The sequence below is a fragment of the Salmo salar genome, unplaced genomic scaffold (assembly GCF_965601325.2).
Source record: "Salmo salar unplaced genomic scaffold, fSalSal1 ptg000619l, whole genome shotgun sequence".
Lineage (NCBI taxonomy): Eukaryota > Metazoa > Chordata > Actinopteri > Salmoniformes > Salmonidae > Salmo > Salmo salar.
Window position 1 is genome coordinate 1,609,637 of NW_027675443.1, and position 27,087 is coordinate 1,636,723.

A 27,087-nucleotide genomic window follows, 5' to 3' on the forward strand; every position below is an offset into this window, starting at 1 on the left:
ACGTTCTATTCCCAGCCCATTGTTCTGCATCACAATGGCAGCATCGCTATTGGCATCAACGAGAACTGCCTGCATTCACATTGTAGGCTTACCTCAGGTAACTTATTATTAACAGGTTTACGGCTACTTTGTGAGGATGCTCCCTGTTCTCCTCAGTACAAGTTTTTATGACCTACAGTGCTAGGGATGGCTTAATAGCCATCAAACATTAAACATTTTCTGGTCATGGTTAACCATATTTGTTTTCAGAAAAAGGTATACAACCTAAACAAAACCCATGTCCCTGTCCTCTTTTTCAAGATGTGGCCGATTTAAACGGCGAAGAATAGCTTTTTTTATTAAGAAATAATTTTGACGACTTGTTGTTTCTAAATGGCTGCTGGGTAATTTGATATCCATCAAAATCTTTGTTCGTAGACATCGAATTGAGTGAATAATGAAAAAAAACTAAAAACTGTTCATTATACCACTTACAACCATAAAATAACAATTTATTACATAACAAACAATGAAACTGACATAAATCAAAAACAACATACATTTAGTTAATTATATAAAGTAAAATAGATATTTAGAAGGGTGACATTATCTGCCAAAGTAACAGCCCTGTAGACAAATAAGAGCTCTCCAGTAGGTGCCAAAAAATTCAAAGGCCATTTTCTCAAAAGTGAGGGTACAAGTTCATCAAAGTTTATTAAAGCAGATTTACTTTCCCACTGATCCTCAACTGTAGTGTATGCTATACAATTTCTAGCGCTGAGTATCTGCATATATCCAAAGTGAAAACACTATTTCGAATTTTGCTACATAAGACCGAATCGAGCCGGTCTATCACATTTGACTGTATAAAACCTAGCAGTAATACTGATTTCTCTGAGAGTAAGGCAGATATATAGCATTTAGCAAGAAAACATGATTATTTGTCTCTCTGAAATGAAACCATCAAGTGATAGATTTTAAACAAATACATGTCTGTCATTGAACAACCCCATGCCATGATTAGATAGTGAAAAAACACACCAATCTCTTTCAAAATGTCTTTAAGAAATAAAAGCTTATTAACAAACATTTCTGAAAAGTGATATATAGCGTTTTGGAATGAAACTCTTGTTTCCCCATCTGAGCTCAGAGTAGATGAGAGATGTAATGTTTTTCTCTGTTGTGTTGAAGACCAATAAAGCGGAAGAGACCAGCCTCCCCTGTTCCCAGCTGTGTGTCCATGAAGAGTGACTGCTCTATGGAACCTCCTATATTCTTTAGAGAGGGAGACTTTTCTACTGAACAAAGGTAAGAAGAACTCATGGGTCATGGTCAGTGAGTTAAACACCACTGTCTCTAGTCATTTCTCCTCTCCCATTTTCCCATTTATTTTGTTGTTTTCATAATCCATAGGCTAATCCTTTTTCCCATTTTCATAGTCCTAAAACAATGTTAAAGAAACACAACATTTCCTCCCTGTGTGTGTGTGTGTGTGTGTGTGTGTGTGTGTGTGTGTGTGTGTGTGTGTGTGTGTGAGAGTGTGTGTGTGTGTGTGTGTGTGTGTGTGTGTGTGTGTGTGTGTGTGTTTTGTCCACAGAAACCAACAGGAGAGATCCGAGTCAGATATTGTCAGTGGTCAGTCTCCCCCAAGTCATCAAACAGACCTGGACTCCATATTCAGTGTATGTGGTCCTGTTACGTACATTTGTTTTTGTTTACCTCAAGTAAAGTTGATCTGTCAATTATTCATTAATGTGTTAATGAGAAATCAAATCAAATCAAATTTATTTATATAGCCCTTCTTACATCAGCTGATATCTCAAAGTGCTGTAGAGAAACCCAGCCTAAAACCCCAAACAGCAAGCAATGCAGGTGTAGAAGCACAGTGGCTAGGAAAGGACAAAACCTAGGAAGAAACCTAGAGAGGAACCAGGCTATGAGGGGTGGCCAGTCCTCTTCTGGCTGTGCCGGGTGGAGAGTATAACAGAACATGGCCAAGATGTTCAAATGTTCATAAATGACCAGCATGGTCAAATAATAATAATCATAGTAGTTGTCGAGGGTGCAACAAGTCAGCAAATCAAGAGTAAGTGTCAGTTGGCTTTTTCATAGCCGATCTTTGAGAGTATCTCTACCGCTCCTGCTGTCTCTGGAGAGTTGAAAACAGCAGGTATGGGACAGGTAGCATGTCCGGTGAAAAGGTCAGGGTTCCATACCCGCAGGCAGAACAGTTGAAACTGGAGCAGCAGCACGGCCAGGTGGACTGGGGACAGCAAGGAGTCATCATGCCAGGTAGTCCTGAGGCATGGTCCTAGGGCTCAGGTCCTCCGAGAGAGAGAAAGAAAGAGAGGAAGAGAGAATTAGAGAGAGCATATTTAAATTCACACAGGACACCGGATAAGACAGGAGAAATACTCCAGATGTAACAGACTGACCCTAGCCCCCCGACACATAAACTACTGCAGCATAAATACTGGAGGCTGAGACAGGAGGGGTCAGGAGACACTGTGGCCCCATCTGATGATACCCCCGGACAGGGCCAAACAGGCAGGATATAACCCCACCCACTTTGCCGAAGCACAGCCCCCACACCACTAGAGGGATATCTCCAACCACCAACTTACCATCCTGAGACAAGGCTGAGTATAGCCCACATAGATATCCGCCACGGCACAACCCAAGGGGGGTGCCAATTCAGACAGGAAGACCACGTCAGTGACTCAACCCACTCAAGTGACGCACCCCTCCAAGGGACGGCATGGAAGAACACCAGTAAGCCAGTGACTCAGCCCCTGTAATAGGGTTAGAGGCAGAGAATCCCAGTGGAGAGAGGGGAACCGGCCAGGCAGAGACAGCAAGGGCGGTTCGTTGCTCCAGAGCCTTTCCGTTCACCTTCACACTCCTGGGCCAGACTACACTTAATCATAGGACCTACTGAAGAGATGAGTTTTCAGTGAAGACTTAAAGGTTGAGACTGAGTCTGCGTCTCTCACATGGGTAGGCAGACCATTCCATAAAAATGGAGCTCTATAGGAGAAAGCCCTGTCTCAAGCTGTTTGCTTAGAAATTCTAGGGACAATTAGGAGGCCTGCGTCTTGTGACCGTAGCGTACGTGTAGGTATGTACGGCAGGACCAAATTGGAAAGATAGGTAGGAGCAAGCCCATGTAATGCTTTGTAGGTTAGCAGTAAAACCTTGAAATCAGCCCTTGCCTTAACAGGAAGCCAGTGTAGGGAGGCTAGCACTGGAGTAATGTGATCAAATTTTTTGGTTCTAGTCAGGATTCTAGCAGCCATATTTAGCACTAACTGAAGTTTATTTAGTGCTTTATCCGGGTAGCCGGAAAGTAGAGCATTGCAGTAGTCCAACCTAGAAGTAACAAAAGCATGGATACATTTTAATGCATCATTTTTGGACAGAAAGTTTCTGATTTTTGCAATGTTACATAGATGGAAAAATCTGTCCTTGAAACAGTCTTGATATGTTCTTCAAAAGAGAGATCAGGGTCCAGAGTAACGCAGAGGTCCTTCACAGTTTTGTTTGAGATGACTGTACAACCATCCAGATTAATTGTCAGATTCAACAGAAGATCTCTTTGTTTCTTGGGACCTAGAACAAGCATCTCTGTTTTGTCCGAGTTTAAAAGTAGAAAGTTTGCAGCCATCCACTTCCTTATGTCTGAAACACAGGCTTCTAGCAAGGGCAATTTTGGGGCTTTACCATGTTTCATTGAAATGTACAGCTGTGTGTCATCCGCATAGCAGTGAAATTTAACATTATGTTTTCGAATGTCATCCCCAAGAGGTAAAATACATAGTGAAAACAATAGTGGTCCTAAAACAGAACTTTGAGGAACACCGAAATTTACAGTTGAATTAAAATTTTATTTTAAACAGCGTTTGACATGCTTCGAAGTACGGTAATGGAATATTTAGAATTTTTTTGTCACGATATGCGCCGGCGCATCACCCTTCGGATAGTGTCTTGAACGCAAGAACAAAACGAAGCTATTTGGATATAACTATGGATTATTTGTAACAAAAACAACATTGGGTGTTGAAGTAGAAGTCCTGGGAGTGCATTCTGACGAAGAACAGCAAAGGTAATCCAATTTTTCTTATAGTAAATCTGAGTTTGTTGAGTGCCAAACTTGGTGGGTGTCAAAATAGCTAGCCATGATGGCCGGGCTATCTACTCAGAATATTGCAAAATGTGCTTTCACTGAAAAGCTATTTTAAAATCGGACACCGCGATTGCATAACGGGAGGAGAAGAGACCAGAGAAGTCTCGACATCTGACTCCGACTCACTGCTTAATGGGGAGAACCAATTGAAAGTTTCTGTCGGCTGAATAAGCGACACCGGTTGAGCATTCCTACAGCGTTTCCCTCCAGAAGCCATGAGAAAGTTGTCCGGCTGCAGGGACCATGCGAGGGGGTTTATACTAACGTTACTATCTGTACTTACTGGTGGCACAGACGCTGTTTCATACTTTCCTACACTGAAATTACCCTTGCCTAACGATTGCGTCTGAAGCTGGGCTTGCAGCACAGCTATCCTCGCCGTAAGGCGATCGTTCTCCTGTATATTATGAGTACAACAACTGCAATTAGAAGGCATCATGTTAATGTTACTACTTAGCTTCGGCTGTTGGAACTCCTGATGAACCATGTCCAGATAAAACCTCTGGAGTGAAAAAGTTGAATGAAAAAAGTTGAGTGAGGAAAAAACTAAAAATATAAACGGTAATCAGAAAGTAAAAACCGTAAAGTTGTCAGGTAGCAAAGTAGATTGGCAACAAAACGCACAGCAGCACGTAAACAAGTCTGCAAGTTGTGACCGGAAACAGGAAATTAGAAAGCATTTCTTCTCTTGCTTATCTTATTTACTTGATTTATTTCAGTTGCTTGAAGAGAATATTATGACATTTATGAAGAACGAGCTGAAGATGTTCAAGAGGATTCTTAGTCCAGAACTCCCAGAAGGCTTTGAGAGTCAGAAGCAGGATAAGGAAGTGGTGGATGCTGAAGATGAGAAGCAGGAGAGCAGTGCCAGAGAGGGGGCTCTGAAGATCACACTGCACGTCCTGAGGAAAATGAACCAGAAGGAGCTTGCTGACACACTGGAGAAAAGTAAGAGCTGTCTGTCTCATTTTGAATGCTGTTTTATAACATTTAAAAGCTGAAGCTAATGTACAGCTAAAGTAGCTGTGTAACTCAATGATATTGTAGCAGCCTTAAGACAACACCTAGTGACCTCATCAAGTAGCAGCAGGGATGTGTTGTGTTGATTCATTTTTTGAGACAGAGAGAGGGAGAGAGAGAGAGAGACAACATTAATAATACCATCAGTAATACCAATAATAATATAATCAGTCACACCAGTCTGTAATGCATTATGAAAACATTTACACATTTATACAGTCAGTTAATAGAATAAATGATTATAATTTAAACTTCATAACAGTCCTACAATAGTGTAGGCATTAAAACAGACCTAATATTAATATCCTCTGTGTTATTTCTAGAGCCAGATGAGCTTGTTGTGATTTGCCAACGTGAACTCAAATCTAATCTAAAGAAGAAGTTTCAATGTGTATTTGAGGGGATCGCTGAACAAGGAAACCCAACACTTCTCAATAAGATCTACACAGAGCTCTACATCACAGAGGGTGGAAAAGGAGAGGTCAATAATGAACATGAGCTGAGACAGATTGAGACAACAACCAGGAAACAAGCAAGACCAGAGACTGCAATCAAATGTAACGACATCTTCAAACCCTTAACTGGACAAGACAAGCATATCAGAACTGTGCTGACAAAGGGAGTCGCTGGCATTGGAAAAACAGTCTCTGTGCAGAAGTTCATTCTGGACTGGGCTGAAGGAAAAGCAAATCAAGATGTCCAGTTTGTATTTTCATTCCCTTTTCGGGAGCTGAATTTGATGAAAGGGGAAAAACACACTTTGGTTAATCTTCTCAATCACTTCTCAATGGAAACCAAACAATCAAGAATCTCCAACTACGACAAGTACAAAGTTCTGTTCATCTTTGATGGTCTGGATGAGTGCCGACTGCCCCTAGACTTCCAGAAGAACAAGATCTGTTGGGACGTCACAGAGTCAACCTCAGTGGATGTTCTGCTGACAAATCTCATCAAGGGAAATCTTCTTCCCTCTGCTCTCCTCTGGATAACTACCCGACCTGCAGCAGCCAATAAGATCCCTTCATGGTGTGTTGACCAGGTGACAGAGGTACGAGGGTTCAATGACCCACAGAAGGAGGAGTACTTCAGGAAGAGATTCAGTGATGAGGACCTGGCCAGCAGAATCATCTCACACATAAAGACATCAAGGAGCCTCCACATCATGTGCCACATTCCAGTCTTCTGTTGGATTTCTGCAACAGTCCTTGAACACATGCTGAAACATAAGAGAGAAGAGATGCCCAAGACTCTGACTGAGATGTACACACACCTTGTGGTGTTTCATACCAAACAGAAGAATGAAAAGTATCTTGGGAAAGAAGAGACAGGTCCACACTGGAATATGGAGAGCATTCTGTCAATGGGAAAACTGGCTTTTCAACAGCTTGTCAAGGGCAATCTGATTTTCTATGAAGAAGACATTAGTGAAGCTGGCATTGATGTCAATGAAGCCTCGGTGTACTCAGGATTGTGCACACAGCTCTTTAAAGAGGAATGTGGGCTGTACCAGGTCAAGGTGTATTGCTTCGTGCATCTGAGCATTCAGGAGTTTCTGGCTGCTGTATATGTGTTCCTCTCATTCATCAACAACAATGAGAATCTCATGGACAAACTGCAAACAAAAGACGAGCCTGAAGTTACTTTCTACAAGAGTGCTGTGGATAAAGCCTTACAAAGTGAGACAGGAAACCTGGACCTGTTCCTCCGCTTCCTTCTGGGCCTCTCACTGGAGTCCAATCAGAAGCACTTACGAGGTCTACTGACAAAGACAAGAAGCAGCTCACAGAACCATGAAGAGACAGTCAAGTACATCAAGGAGAAGATCAGGGAGAATCCCTCTCCAGAGAGGTGCATCAATCTGTTCCACTGTCTGAATGAACTGAATGACCATTCTCTAGTGGAGGAGATCCAAAGCTACCTGAGATCAGGAAGTGTCTCTAGAGCCGGCCTATCACCTGCACAGTGGTCAGCTCTGGTCTTTGTGTTGCTGACTTCAGAAAAGGAGCTAGATGTGTTTGACCTGAAGAAATACTCCAGATCAGAGGAAGGTCTTCTGAGGCTGCTACCAGTGGTCAAAGCCTCCAGAGCTGTTCTGTGAGTACATAAAATGACATATAAGAATTAATCATCACAACAAAATATTCAGTTTAAAGAAAAGTATGTATTATAATATGTATATAATATTATATTGAAAAACATATTGAATCAATGCATTGATTTTCACATTGGTATAACATTGTGACCATACAATTCTAGGAGACAGAAGGTGAATCTATATGTTGTTTGAGAGAATAAACCAAATGCATCTGCCATTGTCCATCTACACTACTCGTTAAATTAACAGTTGTTAAATTTTTTATTTCACCTTTATTTAACCAGGTAGGCTAGTTGAGAACAAGTTGTCATTTACAACTGTGACCTGGCCAAGATAAAGCAAAGCAGTGCGACAAAAAGACAACAACACAGAGTTACACATGGAATAAACAAGCGTACAGTCAATAGCACAATAGAAAAATCTATATACAGTGTAAGCAAATGAAATAAGATTTGGGAGGTAAGGCAATAGATAGGTCATAGTGGCGGAATAATTACAATTTAGCAATAACACTGGAGTGAATAGATGTGCAGATGATGATGTGCAAGTTGAAATACTGGGGTGCAAAAGAGCGAAAAAAACAATATGGGAATGAGGTAGGTTGTTGGATGGGCTATTTACAGATAGGCTGTGTACAGCTGCAGCGATCGGTAAACTGCTCTGATAGCTGATATTTAAAGTTAGTGAGGGAGATATGTCTCCAACTTCAGTGATTTTTGCAATTCGTTCCAGTCATTGGCAGCAGAGAACTGGAAGGAAAGGCGGCCAAAGCCCGTGTTGACTTTGGGGATGACCAGTGAAATATACTTGCTGAAGTGCGTGCTATGGGTGGGTGTTGTTATGGTGACCAGTGAGCTGAGACAATGTGGAGCTTTACCTAGCAAAGACTTATAGATGACCTGGAGCCAGTGGGTTCAACGAATATGTAGCGAGGGCCAGCCGATGATAGCATATAGATCGCAGTGGTGGGTAGTATATGGGGCTTCGGTGACAAAACGGATGGCACTGTGATAGACTACATCCAGTTTGCTGAGTAGAGTGTTGGAGACTATTTTGTAAATTACATCATTGATATATACAGAGAAAAGAGTCGGCCCGAGAATTGAACTCTGTGGAACCCCATATAGACTGCCAGAGGTTTGGACAGCAGGCCCTCCGATTTGACACACTGAACTCTGTCTGAGAAGTAGTTGGTGAACCAGGTGAGGCAGTCATTTCAGAAACCAAGGCTGTTGAGTCTGCCGATAAGAATACGGTGATTGACAGAGTCAAAAGCTTTGGCCAGGTCGATGAAGACGGCTGCGCAGTACTGTCTTTTATTGATGGGGGTTATGATTTAATTTAGGACCATGAGCGTGGCTGAGGTGCACCCATGACCAGTTCTGAAACCAGATTGCATAGCGGAGAAAGTATGGTGGTTTTCGAAATGGTCAGTGATCTGTTTGTTAACTTGGCTTTCGAAGACTTTAGAAAGGCAAGGCAGGATGGATATACAGTTGAAGTCGAAAGATAAAATATACTTAGGTTGGAGTCATTAAAACTCCTTTTTCAACCACTCCACAAATGTATTGTTAACAAACTATAGTTTTGGCAAGTCGGTTCCTTTTAGGGCTGGGCGTCCCGCTTGCTCGTTCAAACTGCAGAGAAAGGAATCCTAAAATCTACTCCTAAACTTTGTTTCAACAAGTCAAAACAAGTTTCTATTTACTCCTCAGATACCCTAAAATGTAATCAAACTATAATATTTCTTCAGATAGAAGTATGTTCAATAGGAAACCGATTTTAGCAGGTGAGTCCTGCCTTCATAGTGCGCGCAAACACGAATTTCCAAGACTGTGTCCCTGTACTAAAACTGATATTTCTTATTCGTACTTTTTGGAGAAATGTCCTCTGGCCTGATTAAACAAAAATAGAACTATTTGGCCATAATGACCATCGTTATGTTTGGAGGAAAAAGGGGGAGGCTTGCAAGCCGAAGAACACCATCCCAACCGTGAAGAACAGCGCTGGCAGCACCATGTTGGGGGGGTGCTTTGCTGCAGGAGGGACTGGTGCACTTCACACAATAGACAGCACCATGAGGCAGGAAAATTATGTGGAAATATTGAAGCATCTCAAGACATCAGTCAGGAAGTTAAAGCTTGGTCGCAAATGGGTCTTCCAAATGGACAATGACCCCAAGCATACAGTACTTCCAAAGTTGTGGCAAAATGGCTTAAGGACAACAAGGTCAAGGTATTGGAGTGGCCATCACAAAGCCCTGACCTTAATCCCATAGAAAATGTGTGGGCGGAACTGAAAAAGCATGTGTGAGCAAGTAGGCCTACAAACCTGACTCATTTACACCAGCTCTGTCAGGAGGAATGGGCCAAAATTCACCCAACTTATTGTGGGAAGCTTGTGGAAATCTACCCGAAACATTTCGTGATACGAATAAGAGGTTGAACAGACTAGTAATAAGGGTTGCAAAATTGCGGTGGATAATTTTAGAAAGAGAGGGTCCAGATTGTCTAGCCCAGCTCATTTATAGGGGTCCAGATTTTGCAGCTCTTTCAGAACATCAGCTATCTGGATTTGGGTGAAGGAGAAGCTGGGGGGGGCTTGGGCAAGTTTCTGCGGGGGGTGCAGAGCTGTTGGCCGGGGTAGGGGTAGCCAGGTGGAAAGCAAGGCCAGCTGTTGAAAAATGCTTATTGAAATTCTCGATTATCGTAGATTTATTGGTGGTGACAATGTTTCCTAGCCTAAGTGCAGCGGGCAGCTGGGAGGAGGTGCTGTTATTCTCCATGAACTTTACAGTCTTTTGGAGTTAGTGCTACAGGATGAAAAATTCAGTTTGAAAAAGCTAGCCTTTGCTTTCCTAACTGACTGTGTATATTGGTTCCTGACTTCCCTGAAAAGTTGCAAATCGCGGGGGCTATTCTATGCTAGTGCAGTACGCAACATGATGTTTTTGTGCTGGTCAAGGGCAGTCAAGTCTGGAGTGAATCAAGGGCTATATCTGTTCTTAGTTCAATTTTTTTTGAATGGGGCATGCTTATTTAAGATGGTGAGGAAAGCACTTTTAAAGAACAACCAGTCATCCTCTACTGACGGGATGAGGTCAATATCATTCCAGGAAACCCGGGCCAGGTCGATTAGAAAGGTCCTGCTCGCTGAAGTGTTTTAGTTTGACAGTGATGAGGGGTGGTCGTTTGACGGTGGACCCATTACGGATGCAGGCAATAAGGCAGTGATCGCTGAGATCCTGGTTGGAGACAGCAAAAGTGTATTTAGAGGGCAAGTTGGTCAGGATGATATCTATGAGTGTCACGTCCTGACCAGTAAAGGGGTCATTTGTAATTGTAGTATGGTCAGGGCATGGCAGGGGGTGTTTGTTTTTTGTGTATTTTTTGTTTTTTTTTGGTTCTAGGGGATTTTGGTTCTAGTTTTCTATTTCTATGTTTCTTTTTCTATGTGTGGCCAAGTATGGCTTCCAATCAGAGGCAGGTGTCTTTCATTGTCTCTGATTGAAAGCCATACTTAGGCAGCCTGTTTTTCCTGTGCTTTTGTGGGTGGTTGTTTTCTGTATAGTCTATGTACCTTACAGAACTGTTGATTGTCGTTTGTGATTTTGTTTAAGTGTTCACTCTCTTTAAATAAATACACGAAGATGAGCACTATACCCGCTGCGTTTTGGTCCCCTTTTATCGACGCCTGTGACAATGAGGGTGTCCATGTTTATGAATTTAGGCTTGTACCTGGTAGGTTTCTTGATAATTTGTGTGAGATTGAGGGCATCTATCTTAGATTGTAGGACGGCCGGGGTGTTAAGCATATCCCAGTTTAGGTCACCTAACAGTACGAACTCTGAAGATAGATGGTGGGAAATCAACTCACATATGGTGTCCAGGGCACAGCTGGGAGCTGAGGGGGGTCTATAACAAGCGGCAACAATGAGAAACTTGTTTCTGGAAAGATACATTTTTAAAAGCTCGAACTGTTTGGGCACAGACCTGGATAGTATGACAGAATTCTGCAGGCTATCTCTACAGTAGATTGCAACTCCGCCCCCTTTGGCAGTTCTATCTTGACGGAAAATGTTGTAGTTGGGGATGGAAATTTCTGAATTTTTGGTGGCCTTCCTAAGCCAGGATTCAGACACGGCTAGGACATCAGGGTTGGCGGAGTGTGCTAAAGCAGTGAATAAAACTAACTTAGGGAGGAGGCTTCTGATGTTAACATGCATGAATCCAAGGCTTTTCCGGTTACAGAAGTCAACAAATGAGAGCGCCTGGGGAATGGGTGTAGTACTCGGGGGTAACCTCTACATCACCAGAGGAACAGAGGAGGAGTAGGATGAGGGTGCGGCTAAAGGCTATAAGGACTGGTCGTCCAGTACGTTGGGAACAGAGAATAAAAGGAGCAGATTTCTGGCCGTGGTAGAATAGATTCAGGGCATGATGTACAGACAAGGGTATGGTAGGATGCGAGTACAGTGGAGGTAAGCCTAGGCATAGAGTGACAATGAGAGAGGTTGCATCTCTGGAGGCCCCAGTTAAGCTAGTTAAGGTCTCCGCATGTGTGGGGGGTGGGACAAAAGAGCTATCTAAGGCATGTTGAGCGGGACTGGGGGCTCCACAGTAAAATAAAACAATAACAATAAACAGCAGTAGACAAGGCATATTGACATTAGAGAGAGGCATAAAGCAAACACAGGTGTTGATTTGGAGAGCTAAGACAACTGCGGGTAAGACAACAACAACAATGGGTAAACAGCTAAGGCAACAACAATGGGTAAAAGGCGATGAATGGGCAGAGAGGGTCAGTTAGGTACACACAGGACCTGAGTTTGAGGCTGGGGCCGACAGTTAAACAAAATGAAGTACCGTGTTAGTGAACAGTCCAGGAGGCATCAGCTGTGTAGCCGAGTGATCATAGGGTCCACTGAGCAGCAATAGGTGAGAAAGGGAGCCGTTCAGTAGTCGCTACTACGGTAGGCGAGCAGTAAACACTGTGTTCAGAAAGCTAGCGGGCCGGGAGACACGGCGTTCAGAAAGCTAGCGGGCCAGGGCTAGCGGATGGCTCTTCTGCAACATCGCAATGGAAAAGCATGTTGAAAACCATCGGACGATTACGCCGGCAGACCAGTCGTGATGGATCGGCTGGGCTCCGTGTCGACAATAAAGGGTCCAGGCCAATTGGCAAAAGAGGTATTGTAGCCCAAAAGTTAGCTGGTATACTTCGTTGGCTAGCCGGGAGATGGGCCTAGCTTGAGGCTAGCTGGTGCTAGCTTCGGGGCAGAGCCACTCGGTAGCAGCTAGCTAGCTGTGATGATCCGGTATAATGGTCCAGAGCTTGCGGAAGGAATCCGGTTATGTAGCGGAGAAAAGCAGTCCGATATGCTCAGAGTTGATATCGCGCTGTGCAGACTAGCAGGTATTATCCGGGATAAAAGCAGCTGGAGTTTGAGCTAAAGGTAATTGGGTGAGGCTGGTTGCAGGAACGTATATTTAATTTGAAAAATGAAAAAGAGATTGAAATAAATAGAAATATATGCAAAAAAAACTAACATGTCATGATGATCTCTTTGTCAGAATGTCAGGCTGTGGAGTCACAGAGGAAGGCTGTGCTTCTCTGGTCTCAGCTCTGAGGTCAAACCCCTCACACCTGAGAGAACTGGACCTGAGTAACAATGACCTGAAGGATTCAGGAGTGAAGCTGCTCTCTGCTGGACTGGGGAATCCCCACTGTAAACTGGAGACTCTGAGGTCAGTATTCCTGTAGTTGGTCAACAAGTGATAACTGTTCACCAGATCCACATGTGTTTACCAGGCGCACATAGTCCACACCATATGTGTTTGGACAGAGAAGATTACAGTTTTAAATGTGGTGCTATACTCCAGCATTTTAGATTTGAGATAGAATGTTTCATATTAGGTGACAGTACAGAATGTTAGCTTTAATTTAAAGGTATTCATACATATCTGTTTTACCGTTTAGATATAAAAGTACTTTATGTATGTAGTTCTCCCATTTGAAGAAGTCCTAATTATTTGTACAAATCATTTAGTCAAAAGTTTAGTGTTTGGTCCAATATTTTTTTCCTGCAGTGATTATATCAAGCTTGTGATTCCACAAACTTGTTGAATGCATTTGCAGGTTGTCTTACTTGTGTTTTGGATGATATTTTTCCTAATAGAAACTGAATGTTGAATAATGTCCTGTCACTTTAGTCCGCTCACTTGAAGAAGTCATAAGTATTTTCACCAGTTCACTCATAGTATATTAAAGTAGTCAAAGTAGTCAAAATCTTATTAAAATATCCTAAAATAAAAACATTTGAAACATCCACAATGTTGGAGTATAGAGCCACATTTAAAACGTTAGCTTCACTGTCCAAATAGATATGGTGTGGACTGTATACTCAATACAATCTAAATCTTATACCTCACTGTCTGTCTTTTGACTGATACTGCTTTTTAAACTGGTCTGGTCAGTCTACTCAAATATTTGTAATATGCATTTTTCTCTCTACAAGCAATACCTTGATAATATGTAGTTTATAATAATGATACATTCATTTATGAATAGATATGGAATGTTTCAGGACACTGATATCTGAATATGTTGAAAAAATATACTGCCACTATTTTCACCACCAAAGAATAGCAGTGTGATTTTAATATGATTTGACTCTTTGCAGGCTGTCAGACTGTCTAGTCACAGAGGAAGGCTGTGTTTCTCTGGTCTCAGCTCTGAGGTCAAACCCCTCACACCTGAGAGAGCTGGACCTGAGTAACAATGACCTGAAGGATTCAGGAGTGAAGCTGCTCTCTGCTGGACTGGGGAATCCCCACTGTAAACTGGAGACTCTGAGGTCAGTATTCCTGTAGTTGGTCAACAAGTGATAACTGTTCACCAGATCCACATGTGTTTACCAGGCACACATAGTCCACACCATATGTGTTTGGACCGTGAAGATTACAGTTTTAAATGTGGTGCTATGCTCCAGCATTTTGGATTTCAGATCGAATGTTTCATGTTAAGTGACAGTACAGAATGTCACCCTTTATTTGAGGGTTTTCATACATATCTGTGCTACCGTTTAGAAATGAAAGCATTTTCTATATCTAGATCTCCCATTTGAAGAAGTCTTAATTATTTGGATAAATTCACTTATATTGTATTAAAGTAGTCATCATTTAAGTATTTGGTCCCATATTCCATTCCTGCAGTGATTACATTGAGCTTGTGATTCTACTAACTTGTTAAATGTATTTGCAGTTTGTCTTGGTTGTGTTTTGGATGATGTTTTTCCTAATAGAAACTGAATGGTGAATAATGTCCTGTCATTTTGGAGTCACTTCACTTGTATTGTCAGTAAGAATAGAAGATGTTTCTGAACACTTCTACATTCATGTGGATGCTACCATGATTATGAATAATCATGAATGAATCGTGAATGATGATCAATGAGAAAGTTACAGAGGCACAAAGATCAGAATAAATGCTAACCTCTCATGTTATTGGTAATGGTGAGAGGTTAGCATGTTTTGGTGTAGCCTCTGTTGTTGGTAATGGTGAGAGGTTATCATGTTTTGGTGTAGCCTCTGTTGTTGGTAATGGTGAGAGGTTATCATGTTTTGTTGTAGTCTCTGTTATTGGTAATGGTGAGAGGTTAGCATGTTTTGTTGTAGCCTCTGTTATTGGTAATGGTGAGAGGTTAGCATGTTTTGTTGTAGCCTCTGTTATTGGTAATGGTGAGAGGTTAGCATGTTTTGTTGTAGCCTCTGTTATTGGTAATGGTGAGAGGTTAGCTGTTTTGTTGTAGCCTCTGTAACTTTCTCACTCATCATTTTTCATGATTGATTTATGATTTGTATTAATCATGGCATCATCAGGATCAATTTAGTAGTGTTTAGAAACATGTTATCTACACACTTAAACAGACAATTACCCCAGTCATCATCCAGCATTCAGTTACTTTTGGGCAAAACATAACCCAAAACAAACTGCAAATTCAACCATATTTACAACCAAATACTCATCTGTTGACTACTTTAATACTCTATAAGAAAATGTTTCAGAATACCTATGACTTCTGCAAATGGGCGGACTAAATCAAATCAAATATAACAATTGCGCCTAATACAACAGGTGCAGACCTTACAGTGAAATGCTTACTTACAAGCATTAAGGATACTCCCCTTTTTTTAAATGTTGCCTAAAACGACACATCTAACTGCCTGTAGCTCAGGACCTGAAGCAAGGATATGCATATTCTTGATACCATTTGAAAGGAAACACTTTGAAGTTTGTGGAAATGTGAAATGAATGGAAGAAAATATAACACATTAGATCTGGTAAAAGATAATACAAAGATAAACCAAGCGTTTTTTTTGTACCATCATCTTTGAAATACAAGAGAAAGGCCATACTGTATTATTCCAGCCCAGGCACAATTTAGATTTTGGCCACTAGATGACAGCAGTGTATGTGCAAACTTTTAGGCCGATCCAATGAACCATTACATTTCTGTTCAAAATGTGTGTGTCAAGACTGCCAAATGTGCCTAATTGGTTTATTAATAACTTTTCAAGTTCATAACTGTGCACTCTCCTCAAACAACAGAATGGTATTATTTCACTGTAATAGCTACTGTACATTGGACAGTACAGTTAGATTAACAAGAATTTAAGCTTTCTGCCAATATCAGATATGTCTATGTTCTGGGAAATTGTCTTGTTACTTACATCCTCATGCTAATCACATTAGCCTACAACAATTAATTCGTATTTTTTATTTAACCTTTATTTGACTTGGCAAGTCAGTTAAGAACAAAATGACGGCCTACCCCAGCCAAATGCAGACGACGTTGGGCCAATTGTGCGCTGCCCTATGGGACTCCCAGTCACTGCTGGATGTGATGCAGCCTGGATTCGAACCAGGGACTGCATTGACACCTCTTGCACTGAGATGCAGTGCCTTAGACCGATGCGGCACTGGGAAGCCCTAACAATGCAGTTTTAAGAAAAATACGTTTTAAGTAAAAAATAGATACGTAAGTAAAAATAACAAATAATTAAAGAGCAGCAGTAAAAAAACAGCAGCGAGGCTATATACAGGGGCTACCGGTACAGAGTCAATGTACCGGTACCAGAGTCAATGAGCACAGGTTGGTTGAGATAATTGAGGTAATATGCGCATGTAGGTAGAGTTAAAGTGACTACGCATGGATAATAAAAAGAGAGTAGCAGCAGCATAAGAGTAGCAGTAGCCATTTGATTAGCTGTTCAGGAGTCTTATGGCTTGGGGGTAGAAGCTGTTTAGAACCCTCTTGGACCTAGACTTGGCGCTCCAGTACCGCTTGCCGTGCGGTAGCAGAGAGAACAGTCTATGACTAGGGTGGCTGGAGTCTTTGACAATTTTAGGCCTTCCTCTGACACCGCCTGGTATAGAGGTCCTGGATGGCAGTAAGCTTGGCCCCAGTGGTGTATTGGGCCATTCGCACTACCCTCTGTAGTGCCTTGCGGTCGGAGGCCGAGCAGTTGCCCTACCAGGCAGTGATGCAACCAGTCAGAATGCTCTCGATGGTGCAGCTGTAGAACGTTTTGAGGATCTGAGGACCCATCCTAAATCTTTTCAGTCTCCTGAGGGGGAATAGGCTTTGTCATGCCCTCTTCACGACTGTCTTGGTCTGTTTGGACCATGATAGTTTGTTGGTGATGTGGACACCAAGGAACTTGAAGCTCTCAACCTGCTCCACTACAACACCATCGATGAGAATGGGGGCGTGCTCGGTCCTCCTTTTCCTGTAGTCCACAATCATCTCCTTTGTCTTGATCATGTTGAGGGAGAGGTTGTTATCCTGGCAACACATGGCCAGGTCTCTGACCAACTCCCTATAGGCTGTTTCATCGTTTTCTGTGATCAGGCCTACCACTGTCGTGTCGTCGGCAAACTTAATGATGGTGTTGGAGTCATGCCTGGCCATGAAGTCATGGGTGAACAGGGAGTACACGAGGGAACTAAGCACGCACCCCTGAGGGGCCCCCGTGCTGAGGATCAGCATGGCAGATGTGTTGTTACCTACCCTTACCTCCTGGGGGCGGCCCGTCAGGTAGTCCAGAATCCAGTTGCAGAGGGAGGTGTTTAGTCCCAGGGTCCTTAGCTTAGTGATGAGCTCTGAGGGCACTATGATGTTAAACGCTGAGCTGCAGTCAATGAATAGCATTCTCACATAGGTGTTCCTTTTGTCCAGGTGGGAAAGGGCAGTGTGGAGTGCAATAGAGATTGCGTCATCTGTGGATCTGTTGGGGTGGTATGCAAATTGGAGTGGGTCTAGGGTTTCTGGGATAATGGTGTTGATGTGAGCCATGACCAGCCTTTCAATGCACTTCATGGCTACAGATGTGAGTGCTACGGGTCGGTAGTCATTTAGGCAGGCTACCTTAGTGTTCTTTGGCGCAGGGACTATGATGGTCTGCTTGAAACATGTTGGTATTACAGACTCAGTCAGGGACAGGTTGAAAATGTCAGTGAAGACACTTGTCAGTTGGTTAGCACATGCTCGGAGTACACGTCCTGGTAATCCATCTGGCTCTGCGGCCTTGTGAATGTTGACCTAATTAAAGTTGTACTCACAACAGCTACGGAGAGCGTGATCCCACAGTTGTCCAGAACAGCTGATGCTCTCATGCATGCTTCAGTGTTGCTTGCCTTGAAGCGAGCATGGAAGTAACTTAACTCATCTGGTAGGCTCGTGTCACTGGGCAGCTAGCGTCTGTGCTTCCCTTTGTCTGTAATAGTTTGCAAGCCCTGCCACATCCGACGAGCATCGGTGCCGGTGTAGTATGACTCGATTTTAGTCCTGTATTGAGGCTTTTCCCGTTTGATGGTTCGTCGGAGGGCATAGCGGGATTTCCTATAAGCTTCCGTGTTAGAGTCCCGCTCCTTGAAAGAGGCAGCTCTTTAACTCAGTGCGGATGTTGCCTGTAATCCTTGGCTTCTGGTTGGGGTATGTACGTACGGTCACTGTGGGGACGACGTCATCGATGCATTTATTGATGAAGCCAATGACTGATGTGGTGTACTCCTCAATGCCATCGGAAGAATCCCGGAACATATTCCAGTCTGTGATATCAAAACAGTCCTGTAGTTTAGCATCTGCTTCATCTGACCACTTTTTTATTGATCTAGTCACTTGTGCTTCCTGCTTTAGATTTTGCTTGTAAGCAGGAATCAGGAGGATGGAATTATGGACAGATTTGCCAAATGGAGGGTGAGGGAGAGCTTTGTATGCATCTCTGTGTGTGGAGTAAAGGTGATGTAGAGTTTTTTTTTCTGGGTGTCCTGTTAGGTTATGGCCGTATACAGCTCATTGAGTGCGGTCTTAGTGCCAGCATCGATTTTTGGTGGTAAATAGACAGCTACAAAGAATATAAATGAAAACTCTCTTGGTAAATAGGTCGATAGCTTATCATGAGATACTCTACCTCAGGCGAGAAACACCTCAAGACTTCCATACTATTAGATTCTGTTCACCAGCTGTTGTTTACAAATATACACAGACCGTCATTCCTTGTCTTACCGGAGGCGGCTGTTCTACCTTGCCAATGCAGCGTAAAACCCGCCAGCTGTATTTTATCCATGTCATCGTTCAGCCACGACTCGGTGAAACAATAGATATTCGTGATCGTAGTTCGTCTATTTTGTTATCCAATGATTGTACGTTGGCTAATAGGACTGATGCTAGAGGCAGATTACCCACTCACCGTCGGATCCCCGACCTACGTCCCCGATATCTCTGTCTCTTTCTCATGTGAATCACGGGGATTTGGGCCTTGTCGGGTGTCAAAAGTACATCCTTCGCGTCCGACTTGTTAAAGAAAAAATCTTTGTCCAGCACGAGGTGAGTAATTGCTGTCCTGACATCTAGAAGCTATTTTTGGTCATAAGAGACAGTGGCAGAAACATTATGTACAAAATAAGTTACGAATAAAAAAAAATGTACTGCAGCTATTTTCACCACAAAGAATAGCAGTGTGATTTTAATATGATTTGACTCTTTGCAGGCTGTCAGGCTGTCTAGTCACAGAGGAAGGCTGTGCTTCTCTGGTCTCAGCTCTGAGGTCAAACCCCTCACACCTGAGAGAGCTGGACCTGAGCTACAATCACCCAGGAGACTCAGGAGTCAGGCTGCTCTCTGCTGGACTGGAGGATCCACACTGCAGACTGGAGAAACTCAAGTATTTATAGGGTTTATGTCAATGTTCATATCAGACATGTTTGACTTATCAGGCTAGTTAAGACAAACATTCTGACCACCACTTGGACAAAGTTATATGCTGTGTGTGTGTGTGTGTGTGTGTGTGTGTGTGTGTGTGTGTGTGTGTGTGTGTGTGTGTGTGTGTGTGTGTGTGTGTGTGTGTGTGTGTGTGTGTGTGTGTGTGTCCTGTGTGAGTTTAGGTGTATCACTCAATGACTGTCTGTTCTTCTGCTTACCGCTACAGTGTGGAACATGGTGGAGAGAACACAATGAAACCTGGGCTTAGAAAATGTGAGTGTTGACTGCTGTTAAGAATAAGTCTTAATTCAAGTTAAGTCAAAGACCACCATCATTACTTACTTGGTCATATTAAATATCAGCTGTAGTTCTACAGAAGCAGGAATCAGGGACATCAAAGTTTACAAAGAGTTGCTTTGAATATGTGAGTGTGTCTGTGTATGTGTGTATGTGTGTATGTGTGTATGTGTGTATGTGTGTGTGTGTGTGTGTGTGTGTGTGTGTGTGTGTGTGTGTGTGTGTGTGTGTGTGTGTGTGTGTGTGTGTGTGTGTGTGTGCGTGTGTGTGAATGATGATTTCTAATATTGTGTCTGGTTTCATCCATCAGATGTCTGTGATCTCACACTGGACCCAAACACAGTAAACAGACACCTCTCTCTGTCTGAGGAGAACAGAAAGGTGACATGTAGGAGAGAGGAGCAGCCGTATCCTGATCACCCAGAGAGATTTGAGGACTGTAGACAGGTGCTGTGTAGAGAGGGTCTGACTGGGCGCTGTTACTGGGAGGTAGAGTGGAGTGTGAGAAGGTCTGATATAGGAGTGACATATAAAGGAATCAACAGGAGAGGAGTGGTTGAGGAATGTGGTCTTGGATACAATGACAAGTCCTGGAGTCTGGACTGCTCTGACAACAGTTACATTGCCTGTCACAATAATAATGACACTACCATAGACGTCCCCTCCTCCAGCTCCCACAGAGTAGGAGTGTATCTGGACTGGCCAGCCGGAACTCTGTCCTTCTATAGAGCTTCCTCTGACACACTGACCCACCTGTACACATTCCACACCACATTCACTGAGCCCCTCTATCCAGGGTTTAGGGTTTATGATGACTCCTCAGTGTCCCTGTGTCAGGTTGTCCCTGTGTCAAACACAACATGATGTTTCACTCTAATCAGGGTCATGTTCAGTAAGACACACTGGAGCAACAATGTAGAATATCTCTCTAGTCATGTTCAGTAAGACACACTGGAGCAACAATGTAGAATATCTCTCTAGTCATGTTCAGTAATTGATCGCAATATGACAGTACAGTTCAGTTGAACAGGAAGCTTTTATGATCACACACACACTCACTAATCATTCTGTTTCTACTACTGTATGATGCTGTAAACACACACACTCACTAATCATTCTGTTGCTACTACTGTATGATGCTGTACACACTCACTAATCATTCTGTTACTACTACTGTATGATGCTGTACACACTCACTAATCATTCTGTTGCTACTACTGTATGATGCTGTACACACACACTCACTAATCATTCTGTTTCTACTACTGTATGATGCTGTACACACACACTCACTAATCATTCTGTTGCTACTACTGTATGATGCTGTACACACTCACTAATCATTCTGTTACTACTACTGTATGATGCTGTAAACACACACGTACACATGGATTTAGTGTTGTAGATACAGTTGAAGTCGGAAGTTTACATACACCTTAGCCAAATACATTTAAACTCAGTTTTTCACAATTCCTCACATTTAATCCTAGTCTTAGGTCAGTTAGGATCACCACTTTATTTTATGAATGTGAAATGTCAGAGTGATGGTAGAGAGAAGGATTTATTTCAGCTTTTATTTCTTTCATCACATTCCCAGTGGGTCAGAAGTTTACATACACTCAATTAGATTTGGTAGCATTACCTTTACATTTTTTAACTTGGGTCTCATATTTTGGGTAGCCTTCCACAAGCTTCCCACAATAAGTTGGGTGAATTTCGGCCCATTCCTCTCGACAGAGCTGGTGTAACTGAGTCAGGTTTGTAGGCCTCCTTGCTCGCACATGCTTTTTCAGTTCTGACCACAAATTTTCTATAGGCTTGAGGTCAGTGCTTTGTGATGGCCGCTCCAATATCTTGACGTTGTTGTCAAACTTTGGAAGTATGCTTGTGGTCATTGTCCATTTGGAAGACCCATTTGCGACCAAGCTTTAACTTCCTGACTGATGTCTTGACATGTTGTTTCAATATATCCACATAATTTTCCTGCCTCATGATGCCATCTATTTTGTGAAGTGCACCAGTCCCTCCTGCAAAGCACCGCCACAACATGATGCTGCCACCCCCGGGCTTCACGGTTGGGATGGTGTTCTTTGGCTTGCAAGCCTCCCCCTTTTTCCTCCAAACATAATGGTGGTACTTATGGCCAAACAGTTCTTTTTTTGTTTCATCAAACCAGAGGACATTTTTCCAAAAAGTACGATCTTTGTCCCCATGTGCAGTTGCAAACCGTATTCTGTTTTTTATATGGCATTTTGGAGCAGTGGCTTCTTCCTTGCTGAGCGGCCTTTCAGGTTATGTCGATATAGGACTCGTTTTACAGTGGATATAGATACTTTTGTACCTGTTTCCTCCAGCATCTTCACAATGTCCTTTGCTGTTGCTCTGGGATTGATTTGCACTTCTTGCACCAAAGTACGTTCATCTCCAGGAGACAGAACACGTCTCCTTCCTGAGCGGTATGACGGCTACGTGGTCCCATGGTGTTTATACTTGAGTACTATTGTTTGTACAGATGAACGTGGTACCTTCAGGCATTTGGAAATTGCTCCCAAGGATGAACCAGACTTGTAGAGGTCTATCAGAAGCTTCTAAAGCCATGACATAATTTTCGGGAATTTCCAAGCTGTTTAATGGCACAGTCTACTTACTGGATGTAAACCTCTGACCCACTGGAATTGTGATACAGTGAATTATAAGTGAAATAATCTGTCTGTAAACAATTGTTGGAAAGTAGATGTCCTAACCGACTTGCCAAAACGATAGTTTGTTAACAAGAAATTTGTGGAGTGGTTGAAAAACTAGTTTTAATGACTCCAACCTAAGTGTATGTAAACTTCCGATTTCAACTGTATGTGGTAGTGGAGTAGGGGCCTGAAGGCACACATTGTGTGTTGTGAAATATGTTGTGAATGTATTGTAATGTTTTTAAAATGTTGCCGAACCCCAGGAAGAGTAGCTCCTGCAGTAGCTAATGGGGATCCATAAATAAATATATCATAAATACAATTACTTCTAATACCTCTGGGATGTTGTCCTCTTTTTTCTCTGACTCTGATCACGGACTTCTAATACCTCTTGGATGTTGTCCTCTTTTTACAGACTTCTAATACCTCTTGGATGAAGTCTTCTTTGCAGGCGAGGACCATGTACTTCTTCATGTGACCTCATCAAAAACCTGAAAGAGTGGAGGTATTAGTTTCCATCCTAGCCAGGGGACCAGACCCATAGACTGGAGGTATTGGTTTCCATCCTGGCCAGGGGACCAGACCCATAGACTGGAGGTATTGGTTTCCATCCTAGCCAGGGGACCAGACCCATAGACTGGAGGTATTAGTTTCCATCCTAGCCAGGGGACCAGACCCATAGACTGGAGGTATTGGTTTCCATCCTGGCCAGGGGACCAGACCCATAGACTGGAGGTATTAGTTTCCATCCTAGCCAGGGGACCAGACCCATAGACTGGAGGTATTGGTTTCCATCCTGGCCAGGGGACCAGACCCATAGACTGGAGGTATTGGTTTCCATCCTAGCCAGGGGACCAGACCCATAGACTGGAGGTATTAGTTTCCATCCTAGCCAGGGGACCAGACCCATAGACTGGAGGTATTAGTTTCCATCCTGGCCAGGGGACCAGACCCATAGACTGGAGGTATTAGTTTCCATCCTGGCCAGGGGACCAGACCCATAGACTGGAGGTATTGGTTTCCATCCTAGCCAGGGGACCAGACCCATAGACTGGAGGTATTAGTTTCCATCCTAGCCAGGGGACCAGACCCATAGACTGGAGGTATTGGTTTCCATCCTAGCCAGGGGACCAGACCCATAGACTGGAAGTATTAGTTTCCATCCTAGCCAGGGGACCAGACCCATAGACTGGAGGTATTAGTTTCCATCCTAGCCAGGGGACCAGACCCATAGACTGGAGGTATTAGTTTCCATCCTAGCCAGGGGACCAGACCCATAGACTGGAGGTATTAGTTTCCATCCTGGCCAGGGGACCAGACCCATACACTGGAGGTATTAGTTTCCATCCTAGCCAGGGGACCAGACCCATAGACTGGAGGTATTGGTTTCCATCCTGGCAATGGGACCAGACTCATAGACTGGAGGTTTTAGTTTCCATCCCAGTGTTGCTGTGGACACTGGGTAATCTGACTAACACACACAACAGTTTGACCTCTCTGTGATACTGTAGGATTACTTATGTTACTATTCTGAGTCAATTCAGGTAGCACTTAATGTCCTGTGTTTGTGTTAACCATGGCAACCAGCATTGTAAATAAAGAGATGTGCAGAAAGATAATCAGACTCTGTGTCTGTGGATCCTTTCCCCTTGTATGTATGTTTCATATCAGACTCTGTGTCTGTGGATCCTTTCCCCTTGTATGTATGTTTCATATCAGACTCTGTGTCTGTGGATCCTTTCCCCTTGTATGTATGTTTCATATCAGACTCTGTGGATCCTTTCCCCTTGTATGTATGTTTCATATCAGACTCTGTGTCTGTGGATCCTTTCCCCTTGTATGTATGTTTCATATCAGACTCTGTGGATCCTTTCCCCTTGTATGTATGTTTCATATCAGACTCTGTGGATCCTTTCCCCTTGTATGAATGTTTCATATCAGACTCTGTGGATCCTTTCCCCTTGTATGTATGTTTCATATCAGACTCTGTGTCTGTGGATCCTTTCCCCTTGTATGTATGTTTCATATCAGACTCTGTGGATCCTTTCCCCTTGTATGTATGTTTCATATCAGACTCTGTGTCTGTGGATCCTTTCCCCTTGTATGTATGTTTCATATCAGACTCTGTGTCTGTGGATCCTGTCCCCTTGTATGTATGTTTCATATCAGACTGTGTCTGTGGATCCTTTCCCCTTGTATGTATGTTTCATATCAGACTCTGTGTCTGTGGATCCTTTCCCCTTGTATGTATGTTTCATATCAGACTGTGTCTGTGGATCCTTTCCCCTTGTATGTATGTTTCATATCAGACTCTGTGTCTGTGGATCCTGTCCCCTTGTATGTATGTTTCATATCAGACTCTGTGTCTGTGGATCCTTTCCCCTTGTATGTATGTTTCATATCAGACTGTGTCTGTGGATCCTTTCCCCTTGTATGTATGTTTCATATCAGACTCTGTGGATCCTTTCCCCTTGTATGTATGTTTCATATCAGACTCTGTGGATCCTTTCCCCTTGTATGTATGTTTCATATCAGACTCTGTGGATCCTTTCCCCTTGTATGAATGTTTCATATCAGACTCTGTGGATCCTTTCCCCTTGTATGTATGTTTCATATCAGACTCTGTGTCTGTGGATCCTTTCCCCTTGTATGTATGTTTCATATCAGACTCTGTGGATCCTTTCCCCTTGTATGTATGTTTCATATCAGACTCTGTGTCTGTGGATCCTGTCCCCTTGTATGTATGTTTCATATCAGACTGTGTCTGTGGATCCTTTCCCCTTGTATGTATGTTTCATATCAGACTCTGTGTCTGTGGATCCTTTCCCCTTGTATGTATGTTTCATATCAGACTCTGTGTCTGTGGATCCTTTCCCCTTGTATGTATGTTTCATATCAGACTGTGTCTGTGGATCCTTTCCCCTTGTATGTATGTTTCATATCAGACTCTGTGTCTGTGGATCCTTTCCCCTTGTATGTATGTTTCATATCAGACTCTGTGTCTGTGGATCCTGTCCCCTTGTATGTATGTTTCATATCAGACTCTGTGGATCCTTTCCCCTTGTATGTATGTTTCATATCAGACTCTGTGTCTGTGGATCCTTTACCCTGGTATGTATGTTTCATATCAGACTCTGTGGATCCTTTCCCCTTGTATGTATGTTTCATATCAGACTCTGTGGATCCTTTCCCCTTGTATGTATGTTTCATATCAGCCTCTGTGTCTGTGGATCCTTTACCCTTGTATATATGTTTCATATCAGATTGTGTCTGTGGATCCTTTCCCCTTGTATGTATGTTTCATATCAGACTGTGTCTGTGGATCCTTTCCCCTTGTATGTATGTTTCATATCAGACACGCCCATCTTTTCAAAGAAACACCATTTCATTCAGTCGCTAATTGACTAAAATAAGGAGTGCTTCAGTCCTTGTTTCGTTTTCACTTGTTATTACCAGGTAAAAAACCAACAACCATGGATAACCACAAGGAGAATAAGGTGAGGAAACAGTCCATTTCAGCCAGGTCCATCTTTTTAAAGAAACACAATTTATTTACATCTCTAGGGCTCCCGAGTGGCGCAGTGGTCTATGGCGCTGCATCTCAGTGCTAGAGGTGTCACTACAGACACCCTGGTTCGAATCCAGGCTGTATCACAACAGGGGCGGAGCCAGAGGGGTGTCCGGGGTGGCATTCAGATGCCAGGGGTGTCCAGTGCCACCCCGGACACCCCTCGGGCTAGGTGCTGATTTGCCACCCTGGGTGCAACCCCAAAATGTAATTTGCTACTGACAGTTGATCTCATTTCACCTCTTGTTGAAATAAGCATTTACAGTGTTGTAAGTTACAGTATACGAATGTTTAGCTAATGTGGGGTAACTAGTAGGCTACAGCTGTCAGTGTTCAGCAAGTTAACATTCAGCAATTTGAAATCCATTAACTCAGTTAGATTTTCGTACTTGACCTCAAAACGAACAATTATTATTATCAATCTGGTAACGTTACTCAACAGATTACCACAATATGCAGATAGCTTGTTTGCTATCGGAAAGGTGTAAGACATTATAGCTAGCTAAGTTACTTACTGCAGAGTAGGGCCATGATCTAACAAGTAACTTAGGCTGGTAGTTGATTTTAAGGTACAGTTATGATAATGGGGATTTGTAACTAAGATTGAGATTGGACTAAAATGTGGGTAATTGGATGCTTAGATGTAACCACAGACTGACGTATTTATGCATAGGGTCAATTAAACATGAAAAGAAAGGGAGAGATATCAGACTTCTTTTTAAAGAAGCACAAACAGGCAGATCAGGTGCAAACAGACCCAGTCTAGCATCACCAGGGGATCCCAGAGCAGCTCCCTACCTGAGGCTAGTCAGAGTCAGTGTGGTCAGACTTCACAAGGACCCAGTCTACCACCACCAGGTCAGAGCAGCTCCCTACCTGAGGCTAGTCAGAGTCAGTGTGGTCAGACTTCACAAGGACCCAGTCTACCACCACCAGGTCAGAGCATCTACCAGGCAGTCGGTCACATGCCCAGTTCAGAATTTAAGTTGAGCTTCA

The 27,087-nt window shown here is 43.0% G+C and overlaps 1 protein-coding gene across 1 annotated transcript in view; it reads left to right on the top strand.

Moving 5' to 3' along the window:
• Positions 1-22,857, top strand: part of LOC123743368 (NLR family CARD domain-containing protein 3) — a 41,092-nt gene extending 18,235 nt beyond the window's left edge. Inside the window, exons 3-10 of the mRNA XM_082972248.1 lie at positions 1,171-1,287; positions 1,577-1,661; positions 4,882-5,110; positions 5,506-7,276; positions 13,960-14,133; positions 19,331-19,504; positions 19,769-19,815; positions 20,150-22,857. Of these exons, the coding sequence (XP_082828374.1) occupies positions 1,171-1,287; positions 1,577-1,661; positions 4,882-5,110; positions 5,506-7,276; positions 13,960-14,133; positions 19,331-19,504; positions 19,769-19,815; positions 20,150-20,703 (3,151 nt within the window). The 3' untranslated portion in view covers positions 20,704-22,857. The remainder of the gene's footprint in view (positions 1-1,170; positions 1,288-1,576; positions 1,662-4,881; positions 5,111-5,505; positions 7,277-13,959; positions 14,134-19,330; positions 19,505-19,768; positions 19,816-20,149) is intronic.
• The last annotated feature ends 4,230 nt before the right edge of the window (positions 22,858-27,087 follow it).